Source organism: Muntiacus reevesi, chromosome 22 (assembly GCF_963930625.1).
Source record: "Muntiacus reevesi chromosome 22, mMunRee1.1, whole genome shotgun sequence".
NCBI classification, from domain to species: domain Eukaryota; kingdom Metazoa; phylum Chordata; class Mammalia; order Artiodactyla; family Cervidae; genus Muntiacus; species Muntiacus reevesi.
In genome coordinates, this window is record NC_089270.1 from 15,589,546 (window position 1) to 15,604,426 (window position 14,881).

Below are 14,881 nucleotides of genomic sequence, written 5' to 3' on the forward strand. Positions count from 1 at the left end.
TTCCTCTGGTTATGTGTCTGTCAAATATCTTTTCTGAATTTATGGCCTACTTTTTTACCCTGTCACATTTTTTCATAAACAGACATGATTCATTTTAAGTAGTCAGTTTTGTGAACAGTTTCCATTATAAGTTAGCAACTTACATATTTTTTAAAAATTTTATTTCAATTGGAGGATAATTACTTTACAGTAGTGTGATGGTTTCTGCCATACATCAACCTGAATCAGTCACAGGTATACATATATGTCCTCCTTCTTGAACCTCCCTCCCAATTCCCACCAGCAACTTGCATATTATTTATGATGTGTTTTTCAGACATTCAACTACATTTCCTTCCATGGTATTTAAAGTTTGGACTTTCTTAAACAATTTTATCCATCTGGAATTGTGTTTTGTATACAATGTGAGGTAGAGATTGTCAAGAACTTTTAACAGTCTAAGATGTTACTCTACCTGCAAGCTAACACAGTAGCCTGCCAGAGTTTTATAGATGCTGGGGTAGAAGAAGACTCGGGTAATTCTTGAGTCAGGTGAAAAGTTCTTTACTACTCACATTAATAGCAGGAGCTGCAGTGTCGGAATTCATGCCAGTTTCTCAAACCCAGTTCCCACAGGGTGACTCAAGGAAGGTCAGATGACTATCACGCATATAGTGAGTTGTGTAACAGAAGAGGGTTACCCAAATCTCTTGTAGTAGGAGGTTAGCGTGCTTGACCTTTAACCCAGAGGGGCACCTTGTCTATATTATATATTGGACAATAAATAGTAATAAAACCTGCTTTATACTCCAGAGAGTGGCATCTTTCCCTTCCAAGGCTGTTTTTTTCTATAACTATCCTTGAGAACATAGTCCGGAATAAAGACAGTCAGCACCTCTGCCTATAAGACTTGCATAAATAGGAGAAGCAACTGTCTCTTAGCAAAGGTGTACATCCTTTCTCCTCTTGTGCCAATATTCATGACCAATTGTCTCTGCATGGTTTAATGCACAGTTTCATCTTTCCCCAGGTATCATTAATATAACCAGGTTTAAATGTCTACATTAACATAACATTATCTGTTTGATTCCCTGTATGTGAGCATCTGTTTCTGGGCTCTCTGATCTGTTAATCAGACTTCCCTGATAGCTCAGCTGGTAAAGAATCCACCTGCAATGCAGGAGACCCTGGCTTGATTCCTGGGTTGGGAAGATCCCCTGGAGAAGGGTTAGGCTGCCCACTCCATTATTCTTGGGCTTCCCTGGTTGGCTCAGCTAACAATCCGCCCACAATATAGGCAACCCCTGCTCCATTCCTGGGTTGGGAAGACCGCAGGAGAAGGGAACAACTACCCACTCCAGTAATCTGGCCTGGAGAATTTCATGGACTCTATAGTCAGTCCATGGGGTTGCAAAGAGTCAGACAAGACTGAGACTTTCACTTCCACTTTCACTTTCTTTCCCTGGTGGCTCAGATGGTAAAGAAGCTGCCTATAATGCAGGAGGCCCTGGTTCCATCTCTGGGTCAGGTAAATCCCCCAGAGAAGAGAATGGCTAACCACTCCTGTATTATTGCCTGGAGAATTCCACGGACAGAAGAGCCTGGTGGGCTACAGTCCATGGGGCCACAAAGAGTCAGTCATGAATGAGCAACTATCTCAGCATCAATACCTTGTAGCTTTACATACTACAGCTTTATATTAAATCTTATTGTCTGGTAGAGCAATTTTCTCCCCACCCCCCAAAAATATCCACCTTGTTCTTCTGAAATGTCTTATATATTCTACTCCTTCCATTCTTCTTTGTATTTAAAAAATCTACATACATTCTAATATAAAAAATATATATGTGTATATATATTTGCAATTCTGACCTTCTGGAATTATTTTGCTTGTTCCAGAGTTTTGTTTGAAACTTCTTTTAGTAAATGTTATGCAGGTGTTTCCAGTGTGACTACCCATCACAGATCAGTTCCAAGCTTTGGCTTCTTGCCTGCTGCCCTTTAAAAGCTAAAGTTTTGATCTTAAGACATCAGCAGATGGTCTGAGCACAAGTGACAGGTTTAGCTCATTTACTTCTCTGCATGGATCCTTTCATTTTGTTTTCAGTCTCTCAGAATTTTTCTTACCATTTTTTTTGAGCAGCTCAGTTATGCATTTTAAAAGATATTTTGTCTCTTTCATCTAACCTTTTTAGCAATTTTGCACTGAAAGCTGTTTTCAGCCTATCTAGCCATTCATATTGCCTGAAACAGAAGCCTTTGTCAATAGTGGTTTTAAAATTGTTTAATCTCACAGAATTGTATCTTTTGCATAATAAATATTCAATAAAGTGTGTTTAGTTGAACTGAATAAGATTTCAGTTGGATTTTTCTGATGCTGCTTCATCATTTCCAAATAACCTAGTACCTAATTTGGCATTTCCACTATTAGATTATTATCCTCTCCTTGAAACTTTACAAAGTTAAAAATATTTCCAACATACAGAAAATAATATACTTGAAATCTTTTCTTACCACCACGATTAAACACTTGTTAATATAGTATCTTCTTTCCTCTCTGGTTATATGGTTAGATAACAAAGCAATTTATATTATTTTATATACTTCAAAATTTTATACTACTAATGATATTGATACTTTTTGAAAGCTACTTTTTCCCTATTCAGCATCAGCATCATTTATCTATGCTGATACCCTAAGCTCTGACTCAATTACTCCAAGTCCTGTCTGTAATTTTATTATATATTAAATTTTATTTGAGTGTGTACACAGTTGCTTCAGTCCTGTCTGACTCTTTGTGACTGCATGGACTATAGCCTACCAGGTTCTTCTGTCCATGGGATTATCTAGGTAAAAAAACTGGAGTGGGTTGTCTTTTCCTTCTCCAGGGGATCTTCCGGACCCAGATACTGAACCAGAGTCTCCTGCCTCTTCTGCATTGCAGGCAGATTCTCTACCACTGAGCCCCGGGAAAGCCCTAAATTTTATTTAATATTCCTTAATTCTACAATAAATATTCTTATATGTATCTTCTTGAGCATATATTTGATATTTTTAAGAATTAGATGCCTAGAATTGAAAAGTGCTCTGTGATAAGATGTACTTAACTTTGACCCCATGGACTAGAGCCTGCCAGGCTCCTCTGTCCATGGGATTCTCCAGGCAAGAATACTGGAGCGGGTAGCCATTCATTTCTCCAGGGGAATCTTCCTGACCCAAGGATCTAACCTGGGTCTCCTGCATTGTAGGCAGATTCTTTACCATCTGATCCACCAGAAAAGCCCAGAACTGAAAGTGTTCTGTGATAGGATGTAATTAACTTTAACATATTAGGTATATTCAATTTCTTATATCTAGTCTTTATGATTGTGGTGACATCCATCATTATAGATGATAAGACCTTTTTTTTACCCTATTTTATTTAATATTTGAAATTTGTGAAAAGTACCTAGCACTGGCCTGAAAAGGATTATGCCAAATATATGTTGTGCATGACACCTTGTGTATAATTCAAATTATACTAAAGTTTATAACTATTAAATAATGAATGATTAGGTGAGTTAGCAATTCATGCCCCCCTTTTTCTCTGTAGGTATTTATGAGCCTCCATTTATTGTACTACTGCAGTGAACCAACATTGGATGTGAAAATTGCCTTTTGTCAGGTGTGTGTTTCTTACAGGTAAAACAAGGTACAGTATATTCCCTTGTATTTCCATTTTGCCATTCCATCTTGCATGTTTCACACTAAAGTGTAGAATTAAAAGTAGCCTAGGGAGTAGAATTGGATGCCTAGATTTTTTTCCCCCCAGTTCATTTATCTTAGAATAGGAATGAAGATAATTCTTTTTTTTAAAGATAATTCTTTTTAATGATTGTAAATATTGTACTTAATCACTGTAGAAAGTGATTTCTTACTATATTTAACATCACTAATATGTCTTTTTCAAATTCTTAAAATGTAGTTTAAATAATCAAAATAGCTGAAATAGATGATATTATGTTTCATCCAAGGACTAATGAGCCCCAAGTAGAGTGTCTCCAGTACTCAAATATCACAGTATGTAGGTAGTGCTTAGTTTGGGCTTCCCAGGTGGCGCTAATGGTAAAGAATCCACCTGCCAATGCAGACGACGCAAGAGACAGGGTTTTGGTTCCTGAGTTGGGAAGATCCCCTAGAGAAGGGAATGGCAACCCACTCCAGTATTCTTGCCTGGAGAATTCCATGGAAAGAGGAGCCTCGTGGGCTACAATCCATGAGGCCGCAGAGAGTCAGACACAGCTGAGCACACACACGCAGTCCTCAATTTGTTTTTCAATGCCCTGTTCTAGCCAGCAGTTAGGAAACAATAAGACCAGCAGCAATAATGACAAATAAAGGTATCTCTAACCTACTAGTGAGACGGTAGTGTACATGGACAATAGAAGGGTCTGCACTCTTGTATTCATACAAATGATAGTCTTAAGAAAAAGTCTACCTGAGGCACTGGTACCTAGTCTGTTTAGGTCATTCTGACTTAAGTCTGTGGTCTTTGTATCATTAATAGAGCTCAGTTTTACCCTAGGAATTGTTATGTGGCTGGTAAATTTTATAGTAGCTCTAATCGTACTCCAAGCAGAGAGCACTTCTGTTTTTTCTGTAAGGATTTTTGCTGTATTTTCTCATTGAGATGGGTTGTATACACAGAATGACATATGCCCCTTGGAATGAGGTTTAAGAAACAACTCAAAATAATATTATTTTAATACAATATTTTCTAATTCTAGAAGTAACATGCTTATTATAGGAGATATAGGAAAGTACAAAGGAAACAAAACATTGGTAAATCTACTCTCTACACTGAGAGTAGTTAGAATTTCTATGGAAAAATAAAATGTATTATGTTCTATGAATAGGATTTTCTGATCTATTTTATTTCCCTGGCCTCTAAATTGTTGTGGTGCCAAAAATTTCCAGGCTTTCAGATAATTTCTCTAATAAGAACTCTGGATCTGGAGTGAAGTAGGTCAGAAAGAGAAAAACCAATACAGTGTATCAACATGTATATATATGGAATTTAGAAAGAAAGTAATGACAATCCTATATGCAAGGCAGCAAAAGAGACATAGATGTAAAGAACAGACTTTTGGACTCTGTGGGAGAAGATGAGGGTGGGATGATTTGAGGAAAATAGCATTGAAACATGTATATTACCGTATGTAAAACAGATGACCAGCGCAAGCTCGATGCATGAAGCCGAGCACTCAGCTGGTGGTCTAGGACAACCTAGGGGGATGGGGTTTGGAGGAAGGTGGGAGAGGGGTTCAGGATGGTGGGACACATGTGTACCCATGACTGATTCATTTCAATGTATGGCAAAAACCACCACAATATTGTAAAGTAATTATCCTCCTTTAATTAAAATAAAAAAAAAAAGAACTCTGGATCTGAACAGCCTGGGTTAGAAATTCTGAATCTGCCACTTACTTAGCCATTTACTTGTGAGCTTGGGCAAGTTAGTTAAACTTACTGTGTCTTGGTTAAGTAGTAAAAAGGGAAAAGGTAGTAGGTTTATGAGAATCAAGTGAGTTGATACTTGCAGAGCACTGAGAATATGTTTTTGTTAAGTAGCTAACTAAATCACTAAGTTCATGTTCTCTCTTGTGGGACTCTCATTTGAGTCCTAGTGTTTTAAATATTACCGATACTGTGAGTACTCCCCTACCTCTAAGCAAAACCTTTCCCTGAAACCCGGCTCACATACCCAATTGCTTGTTCTCCATCTCAGCTTAGATGTCTAATAGGTGTAGCAAATGATACATATACCAAACCAAATCCTTGACCGTCCCTTCAAAACTGCTCTGCTCTAACTCAGTAAATGCTAAACCCCTCTTTCCAGTTGCTTAGAAGAAAATCTTCAGAATCATCTTTTGGACGACACTTTGCATCCAACCTGTCAGCAAATTCTGTTGGCTCTCCTTTAAAAGTATATCTAGAATCTCACCAATTTCTCCATTACCATTCTGATCCATTCTGATGGTAAGACTAGAGAGCTCTTCAAGAAAATTAGAGATACATTTCATGCAATGATAGGCTCAATAAAGGACAGAAATGGTAGGGACCTAACAGAAACAGAAGATATTAAGAAGAGGTGGCAAGAATACACAGAAGAACTGTACAAAAAATATCTTCATGACCCAGTTAATCACAATGGTGTGATCACTCACCTAGAGCCAGACATCCTAGAATGCAAAGTCAAGTGGGCCGTAGGAAGCATCACTACAAACAAAGCTAGTGGAGGTGATGGAATTCCAGTTGAGCTATTTCAAATCCTAAAAGATGATGCTGTGAAAGTGCTGCACTCAATATGCCAGCAAATGTGGAAAACTCAGCAGTGGCCACAGGACTGGAAAAGGTCAGTTTTCATTCCAATCCCAAAGAAAGGCAATGCCAAAGAATGCTCGAACTACCGCACAATTACACTCATCTCACATGCTAGTAGAGTAATGCTCAAAATTCTCCAAGCTAGGCTTCAGCAATACATGAACCATGAACTTCCAGATGTTCAAGCTGCTTTTAGAAAAGGCAGAGGAACCAGAGATCAAATTGCCAACATCCGCTGGATCACTGAAAAAGCAAGACAATTCCAGAAAAACATCTATTTCTGCTTTATTTACTATGCCAAAGCCTTTGACTGTGTGGAACACAGCAAAGTGTGGAAAATTCTTCAAGTGATGGGAATACCAGGCACCCTGACCTGCTTGTTGAGAAGCCTGTATTCAGGTCAGGAAGCAACAGTTGGAACAACAGACTGGTTCCAAATAGGAAAATGAGTACGTCAAGGCTGTATACTGTCACCCTGCTTATTTAACTTATATGCAGAGTACATCACGAGAAACGCTGGTCGGGAAGATGCACAAGCTGGAATCAAGATTGCCAGGATAAATATCATTACCCTCAGATATGCAGATAACACCACCGTTATGGCAGAAAGTGAAGAACTAAAGAGCCTCTTGATGAAAGTGAAAGGGGAGAGTGGAAAAGTTGATTTAAAGCTCAACATTCAGAAAACTAAAATCATGGCATCTGGTCCCATCACTTCGTGGCAAATAGACGGGTAAGCAGGGGAAACAGTGGCTGACTTTATTTTTTTGGGCTCCAAAATCACTGCAGATGGTGACTGCAGCCATGAAATTGAAAGACACTTACTCCTTGGAAGGAAAGTTATGACCAACCTAGACAGCATGTTAAAAAGCAGAGACATTACTTTACCAACAAAGGTCTGTCTAGTCAAGGCTATGGTTTTTCTAGTATGGTGTGGTATGGGTGTGAAAGTGGACTATAAAGAAATCTGAGTGACAAAGAATTGATGCTTTTGAACTGTGGTATTGGAGAAGACTCTTGAGAGTCCCTTGGACTGCAAGGAGATCCAACCAGTCCATCCTAAAGGAGATCAGTCCTGGGTGTTCATTGGAAGGACCGATGTTGAAGCTGAAACTCCAGTACTTTGGCCACCTGATGTGGAGAACTGACTCATTTGAAAAGACCCTGATACTGGGAAAGATTGAAGGCAGGAAGAGAAGGGGACGACAGAGGATGAGATGGTTGGGTGACATCACCGACTCAATGGCCATGAGTTTGGGTAAACTCCGGGAGTTGTTGGTGGACAGGGAGGCCTGGCGTGCTGCGGTTCATGGGTTCGCAAAAGGTCGAACATGACTGAGCGACTCAACTGAACTGAACCGATTCTTATCCAAGCCTGGGTTATTGCGGGAGCTTCCACCTTGTTCATCCCCAAGGGGTTTACTCTCAAAACATTGGCAAGAGAGATATTTGAAAAATATAAGTGAGATCACATCACTCCTTGGAACAAAACAGAAAAACCATTTGGTCAGTGAGATGTCTTCCCACCTCACTAATGGTAAAAATTCTTAAATAAATACCCAAGCCTTGCCTTGGGTATTGCCAACTAGACACGCTTCCTTAAAATGCTCTTCCTTTATTACCCACTTGGCTCACTCATTCACTACCTTCAGAACTTGGCTCCAATATTCATTTTTAAAGGAGTCTTTCCTGCTTATCTATCTAAAATTGCCCCTTCCTACTCCACACTGCCTATCTCACACTTCCTATGCAACTTCTTTGTTTTCCTCTTTTGTCTCCTCCATGACAGCTTTTGATATATGTGACTAGCATGTTGTTTCTCTCTGCTGGAATACATTTTTCACTTGGGCATGGAAGTTTTCAGTGATGTGCTGTGAGCTCCTACAGGCTGACAAGGCTCACAATCGTTGAGTGTGCACATCTCTTCCCCGCTTGAAGTTCAGTGATGTTGGGTTGGTGGGTTGAACTCTGTCATGACAAGAATATGTACATTACGTAAATAAACAATTGGTGCAGATAAGTCCTCTTCCCTCCCCCACCTCCAGCCAGTTGTTGAATTATTAGCAGCACATAGTTGGGATTTTATCTCTTCTGCACACAGCTGTGTTGTAGTACTAACAATAGTATCTGGCATTTGGTGGGCGCTCACCAAATATTTGCATAATGAATGAATGAATGAATGATACATGTTTGGTTAATGCAGTCAGTTGCAGCTGTGATAGTGCCCTGGTGGAAAACGAGCAGGCCTGAATTTCTGGTTAGAATATCTGGACCATTTGCAAGCTTTGTGATTGTAAGCCATTTCCTTAGTGTCCATGATCCTAGTCATTTACCATGGGCATTAGCCCTTAAAAACCAAACCAAAAGCAAACAAACAAAAGTTTACTTTTTACATATTTTGAGACTAATCTGAATTTAAGAAATTATCAAAAAAAATCTTAAAACTTCAGCTGTTATTTTTACTCCAAAAAGTTTCTGTGTAGGTTGAAGTTATTTTTAAATCTTCTCCCCAAATTTTGGTACAGATTCAGAATGTCTGTTTCTAGGAAGAGTTCTTAAAGAGTTTAAAGCAAAGGAATAAAGAGAAGATATGAAGCGTGAACTTTCTTAATGGCTCTGACTTTTTTTTTTGCTTACTATGAGCTTTTAATACCTAGAAAATATACATGTATATTCTATAAAACAAACCCTAAAAATATCAAAGCAAGCAGGATATTTCTAGTTGTGACTCAGAGGGCTTAATTTACTTTCCATGTAGAATTTTAATTTGATGATAATTTTTTTTTCTTTCTTGTAGCTCTGTGACTCATTTACTATTCTAGCAATTTAAAGAAAATGGTGTATTTATTTTCTCTAAATGAATACAGAATTTATTTATTTGAGTTTTATTTATTTATTTGCTTGAGTTTTCTTTCAAACTATGTGCTTTGGAAGCTCCTCATTTCATGAGACATCCCTTGGATCCTTGGTATGCAGCAGCATTTAACACCATCGACAGTAGGGTTAGGTTGTCCCCAACTTCTTGCCTCACAGATGATATGCAAAGACCTTTAAGTAGCTTGTCAACAATTAGGGATTGATTATATCCAAAATGGAGGGCTTCCTTGGTGGCTCAGTGGTAAAAGAATCTGCCTGCCAATGCAGGAGACATGAACTCCATCACTAAGTGGGGAAGAGTCCCTGGAGAAGGAAATGACAACACACTCCAGTATTCTTGCCTGGGAAATCTCATAGATAGAAGAGCCTGGCAGGCTACAGTTCATGGGGTCACAAAAAGTCAGATGCAGCTTAGTGACTAAACAACAACAATATGCAGAATCTAGGTCTCTTGAATCTTAATCTCTGGCTTTAAAAAGATATATCATATTTCCAGGTTTTTCATTGTTATAAGAAAGAAATCACAGAAAATATAGAAAATAAAATTGCCCAGGTAGTTACTTATCAACAGTAAATATGTCAATTAACTGTAGTAATATTAACCTTATTTCTTCATTGAATTATTTGAAGAACATGAGATTCACTGAATTTTTTAGCTACTCCTATTCATTTCATTTTTTAAATTTTCTTTAAAAACATCAAGCAGCTTTTGCAGGCAGGAGGTTTCTTGCTCTTATTATGGGGAGAAATTTGTCATAGAGGATAAAAAAACAATCTTAAGTTTGCCCTTGTATAAATCATTTACAAAATATAGACCAACAGGGAATTGAAAGTGCCAGAACTCTTGATTCTCCAGAGATGTAGGTAAGCCTTCTTAGACTTCTTTTCTCAATTGAATAGAAAAGTGAAGAACTGTTATATTTCACTCTATGAATTTCAGAAAAATATCTGTGAAAATTGCTGTTTTTGGAACTGTGCTGTACTGAATAGATGAGTCATGGTTTTAACCGAGAAATATATGCACAGAGAGATAATGTATGTTGGAAACCACATGCACACCCACTGGTGTCTACAGCATTTACCATGTCCCAGTTTGTGTTACCACTGGTTGTACAGGTTTATGCTTTCCCAGCTCAGTGGTGATGGCCTCTGGGATAGGGCCAGGGCATCCTCATCCTTGTCTACCAAGCTCAGAATTCTACCTTAATTCAGGAAACGCTCAATACGTGCTTTTTGAATAAAAGAGGGTAAATGAAAACTCAGAAAAGCACTAGTAGAAATTTGCTCATCTTTGAAAATCAAGTCAATTTCTCAACATCTTAACATCTTAATAAGTGGGTATCAATTCAGTTGAGTTCAGTCGTTCCGTTGTGTCTGACTCTTTGCAACCCCATGAACCGCAGCACGCCAGGCCTCCCTGTCCATCACCAACTCCCGGAGTCCCCCCAAACCCATGTCATTGAGTCAGTGATGCCATCCAGCCATCTCATCCTCTGTCGTCCCCTTCTCCTCCTGCCCCCAATCCCTCCCAGCATCAGGGTCTTTTCAAATGAGCCAGCTCTTTGCATCCAGTGCCCAAAGTATTGGTTTCAGCTTCAACATCAGTCCTTCCAATGAACACCCAGGACTGATCTCCTTTAGAATGGACTGGTTGCAGTCCAAGGGACTCTCAAGAGTCTTCTCCAACACCAGACTTCAAAAGCATCAATTATTCAGCCCTCAGCTTTCTTCACAGTCCAACTCTCACATCATACATGACCACTGGAAAAACCATAGCCTTGACTAGACAGACCTTTGTTGACAAAGTAATGTCTCTGCTTTTTAATATGCTGTCTAGGTTGGTCATTACTTTCCTTCCAAGGAGTAAGCGTCTTTTAATTTCATGGCTGCAGTCACCATCTGGAGTGATTTTGGAGTCCAGAAAAATAAAGTCAGCCACTCTTTCCATTATTTCCCCATCTATGTGCCATGAAGTGATGGGACCGGGATATATTTAATTTATATTTTGGTTAATTTGTTAATCACAAGTGTTAATCGAACATTTATCTAAGAATTTATCAACTTATTGTCCTATCCTGTTATTGATGCTCGAGTTGGTTACAAATCATTTAAAATGATTTCTTGATTTTCAGAAAGCCTTAAGAGACAGGAGGTTCATGTTAGTGAGTCAACAATGATGGGTTTATGTAACACTAGAAATAAAGAGACTGAGCTCAGTGATCTGCTTTTTTGCTGTGACACAGAAACTCTTTGGGCCTTCTTTGCGTGGAGGCATCTACACATTGAATGATTATTGATTATTGGCTCCATCATTCATTTATTCAACACATGTTTACTGAGTGGGGTTCCCTGGTGGCTCAGACGATAAAGAATCTGCCTGCAATGCAGGAGATCCATGTTTGATCACTGAGTCAGGAAGATCTTCTGGAGAAGGGAATAGCTACCCACTCCAGTATTTCTTGCCTGGAGAATTCCATGGAAGGAAGCTGGAGGGCTACAGTCCATGGGGTTGTAAAGGGTCGGACACAACTAAGCGACTAACACACTTCTTTACTGAGTACCTCTAATATGTGCCTGTAACTTATAGAAATTAGGGGTACAGAGTGGGTATGGTTACTCTCCTCAAAGAACACACCATCTAGTCTAAAGCACAGTAGAGAGTAGCTTGGCTTAAAACATAAAGAAAACTTCTTCCACTTTGAGTTAAAACCTCAGTGATAACCATGGGCTAAACAATAACAAGTCAGAAAAGGAAACACCTCAATACTTAACAGATGCTTACTATCTGTGAGGACTTCATTAAGACTTTATCTCATTTAATCTTTACAATGCCATTAACCACCAAGACAGAATTCAATTATGTTTTATTCTGGGGTGGAAACCTGAACCATTTTACTAGAATGTCTTTATCTAGTTTCATCATGGAATTTTGACATCTTCTACTGGTTATACAGAATTTTAACTGAACTGAGTAGCAACTAAATAGCACTCAGAACCAAAATACTATAATTAAATGCAAAGAAGCCTAAGATTCTATTGGTCACCAGGAGGAAAAAAAAAAAAGACTTTTATATAAATTCCAAAGGACAGTGGTGATGTATAAGGTCTAAAATATTACTGGGTAATGACATAAATAGCAGTCTTTCTGTAGAGTTCTTGATGTCAAAATTGTTCTTCTGTGTCTTCAGAAGTTGGTGTTTTGTGGTATAGCCCCTTGTTAGATATAATGGCCAAGACTGAGCACGCTGAATTTTCTAGTTAAAGCTATGATTTTTTAATAGATATAAAATATTACTAGATGACTAGGTAACTAAATTTTATTTTGCCACTCTAATGTCTGGATAACAAATGCACTATGTATGTATATATAGTAATAATAATTTTTCTAGCCACAGATGGTGGCTGTTCTAAATAAATGAAAACTTAACTTTTAAACAGATTTCAAAAGAGCGACTTTGTGTTACATTTATGTCTTATACCTTGGGCAGGCTTTTTCTAGAGATTTATTAAGTAATTATTCCAGTTAGTAAGTAGATTCAGTTATGCTACTAAATATTATCTAACAAAAATGTATAGATCCTACCTAAGACTTGGTTCTGTAATGATAAACTTCTCTATTGGTTTATGTGAGTATGTGTTTGGTTTGCTTGAAGCATGTAAAAGTTCAGGCATGACGTCTTGTTGAATGATCTTAACCTGAATGTAAATGTAGCTCAGTATTATGAGAGCAATTATGGTTGAGGTAGTGATCAAATTAAATGAAGTTATTGCTTATATATGTCAAAATAATTGTGCTGTAAAAGATCCCAGAACTATCTGTGGTTTTCAATGTATGATTAATAATGCTCTGTCAGAAAAGCACCAACTTGTGAATTCCACTTTAATCTATATAAGTGTTCCTAAGATATTGACTAATTAGTAGGCAGAGACTTCCCTGGTGGCTCAGACGGTAAAGCGTCTGCCTACAATGAGGGAGGCCTGGGTTCAATCCCTGGATTGGGAAAATCTCCTGGAGAAGGAAACGGTAACCCACTCCAGTATTCTTGCCTGGAAAATTCCATGGATGGAGAAGCCTGATGGGCTACAGTCCATGGGGTTGCAAAGAGACGGACACGACTGAGCTACTTCACTTCTCTATTCCCTTCTCCAGGGGATCTTCCCAACCCAGGGATTGAACCTGGGGCTCTTGCATTGCAGGTAGATTCTTTACCATCTGAGCCACCTGGGAAGCCCAATTGCTTAAATACAGTTTTAATTTCATTGCCTTTCTGGTGTAAGACTTTAAAAAATATATTAAGTGATAATTTTGTTCTTCTGCAAAGCTATTTTCTGAGGTTGGAGTTCAAAGGCTAACATTTTAGCAAAGGTGAAATTTTTCAGTAGGTGAAGAAGAGTAATGTCCACTTTCGTTCTGAGTTCTAAAACCAGTACTAATCAGGAATGTGTCATTCAGCTCTTCTTTTGTTTATCTTCTCTAAAGGTAAATATTTATCTAGTTATATACTCGATACATCTCTAACTCATTCTGAAAAAGGTCAAGATACCTACGAAGTGCATTAGGTGGCACCTGCCACTTCTGTCTGTAATCCCTTGGCCAGAGATGCCCCAACAGACCTGCAAGGGAGGCTGGGAAATGTAGCAGAACACAGGAATATCCACAGAGAACTGAACTGTCTCCACCACAAATGACAGAATAATATGTTATTATCTGGCCATTCTGACACCTGTTGGCTGTACACTGATCTTATAGCAGTGTCTTGAGACACTTTTTAATTAAAAGCTAGAAATGATTAAGCTTGGTGAGGAAGTCATTATAAGCTGAAAGTGAAAGTGGAAGTCACTCAGTCGTGTCCAACTCTTCACGACCCCATGGACTGTATAGTCCATGGAATTCTCCAGGTCAAAATACTGGAGTGGGTAGCCTTTCTCTTCTCCAGGGGATCTTCCCAACCCAAGGACCGAACCCAGGTCTCCCTCATTTCAGGCAGATTCTTTACCAGCTGAGCCACAAGGGAAGACCAAGAATACTGGAGTGGGTAGCCTATCCCTTCTCCAGGGATCTTCCTGACCCAGGAATTGAACCAGGGTCTCCTGCATTGCAGGAAGATTCTTTACCAACTGAACTATGAGGGAAGCCTATTATAAGCTGACATCAGCCAAAATTTAGGCTTCTTTTGCCAAAAAGTTAGTCAAGTTGTGAATGAAAAGGAAAAGTTCTTGAAGGAAATTAAAATCACTACTCCAGTGAACTCCTGAATGATCAGAAGATGAAACATCCTTATTTGTGGTATGGAAGAAGTTTTACTGGTTTGGATAGAAGATTTAGCCAGTCACAACATTCCCTGAAGCCAAAACCTAATCCAGAGCAAGGTCTTAAGTTCCTTCAATTCTACAAAGGCTGAGACAAATTAGGAAACTGCCAAAGAATCCATCAACTCAGCTCAGTCACTCAGTCATGTCTAAGTCTTTGCGACCCATGGACTGAAGCAAACCAGGCTTTCCTGTCCATCACCAACTCACGAAGCTTGCTCAAACTCATATCCATCGAGTCAGTGATGCCATCCAACCATCTCATCCTCTGTCATCCCCTTCTCCTCCTGCCTTCAATCTTTTCCAGCATCAGTCTTTTCCAGGGAGTCAGTTCTTCACATCAGGTGGCCAA

The 14,881-nt window shown here is 38.8% G+C and overlaps 1 protein-coding gene across 2 annotated transcripts in view; it reads left to right on the forward strand.

The window, feature by feature from the left end:
• Nucleotides 1–3,577: 3,577 nt before the first annotated feature.
• The window catches only part of MAPK10 (mitogen-activated protein kinase 10), a 164,171-nt gene continuing 152,867 nt past the window's right edge, over nucleotides 3,578–14,881 (forward strand). For both annotated transcript variants that reach the window (XM_065914234.1, XM_065914235.1), the window contains exon 1: nucleotides 3,578–3,643. In XM_065914234.1, the coding sequence (XP_065770306.1) occupies nucleotides 3,578–3,643 (66 nt within the window). The remainder of the gene's footprint in view (nucleotides 3,644–14,881) is intronic.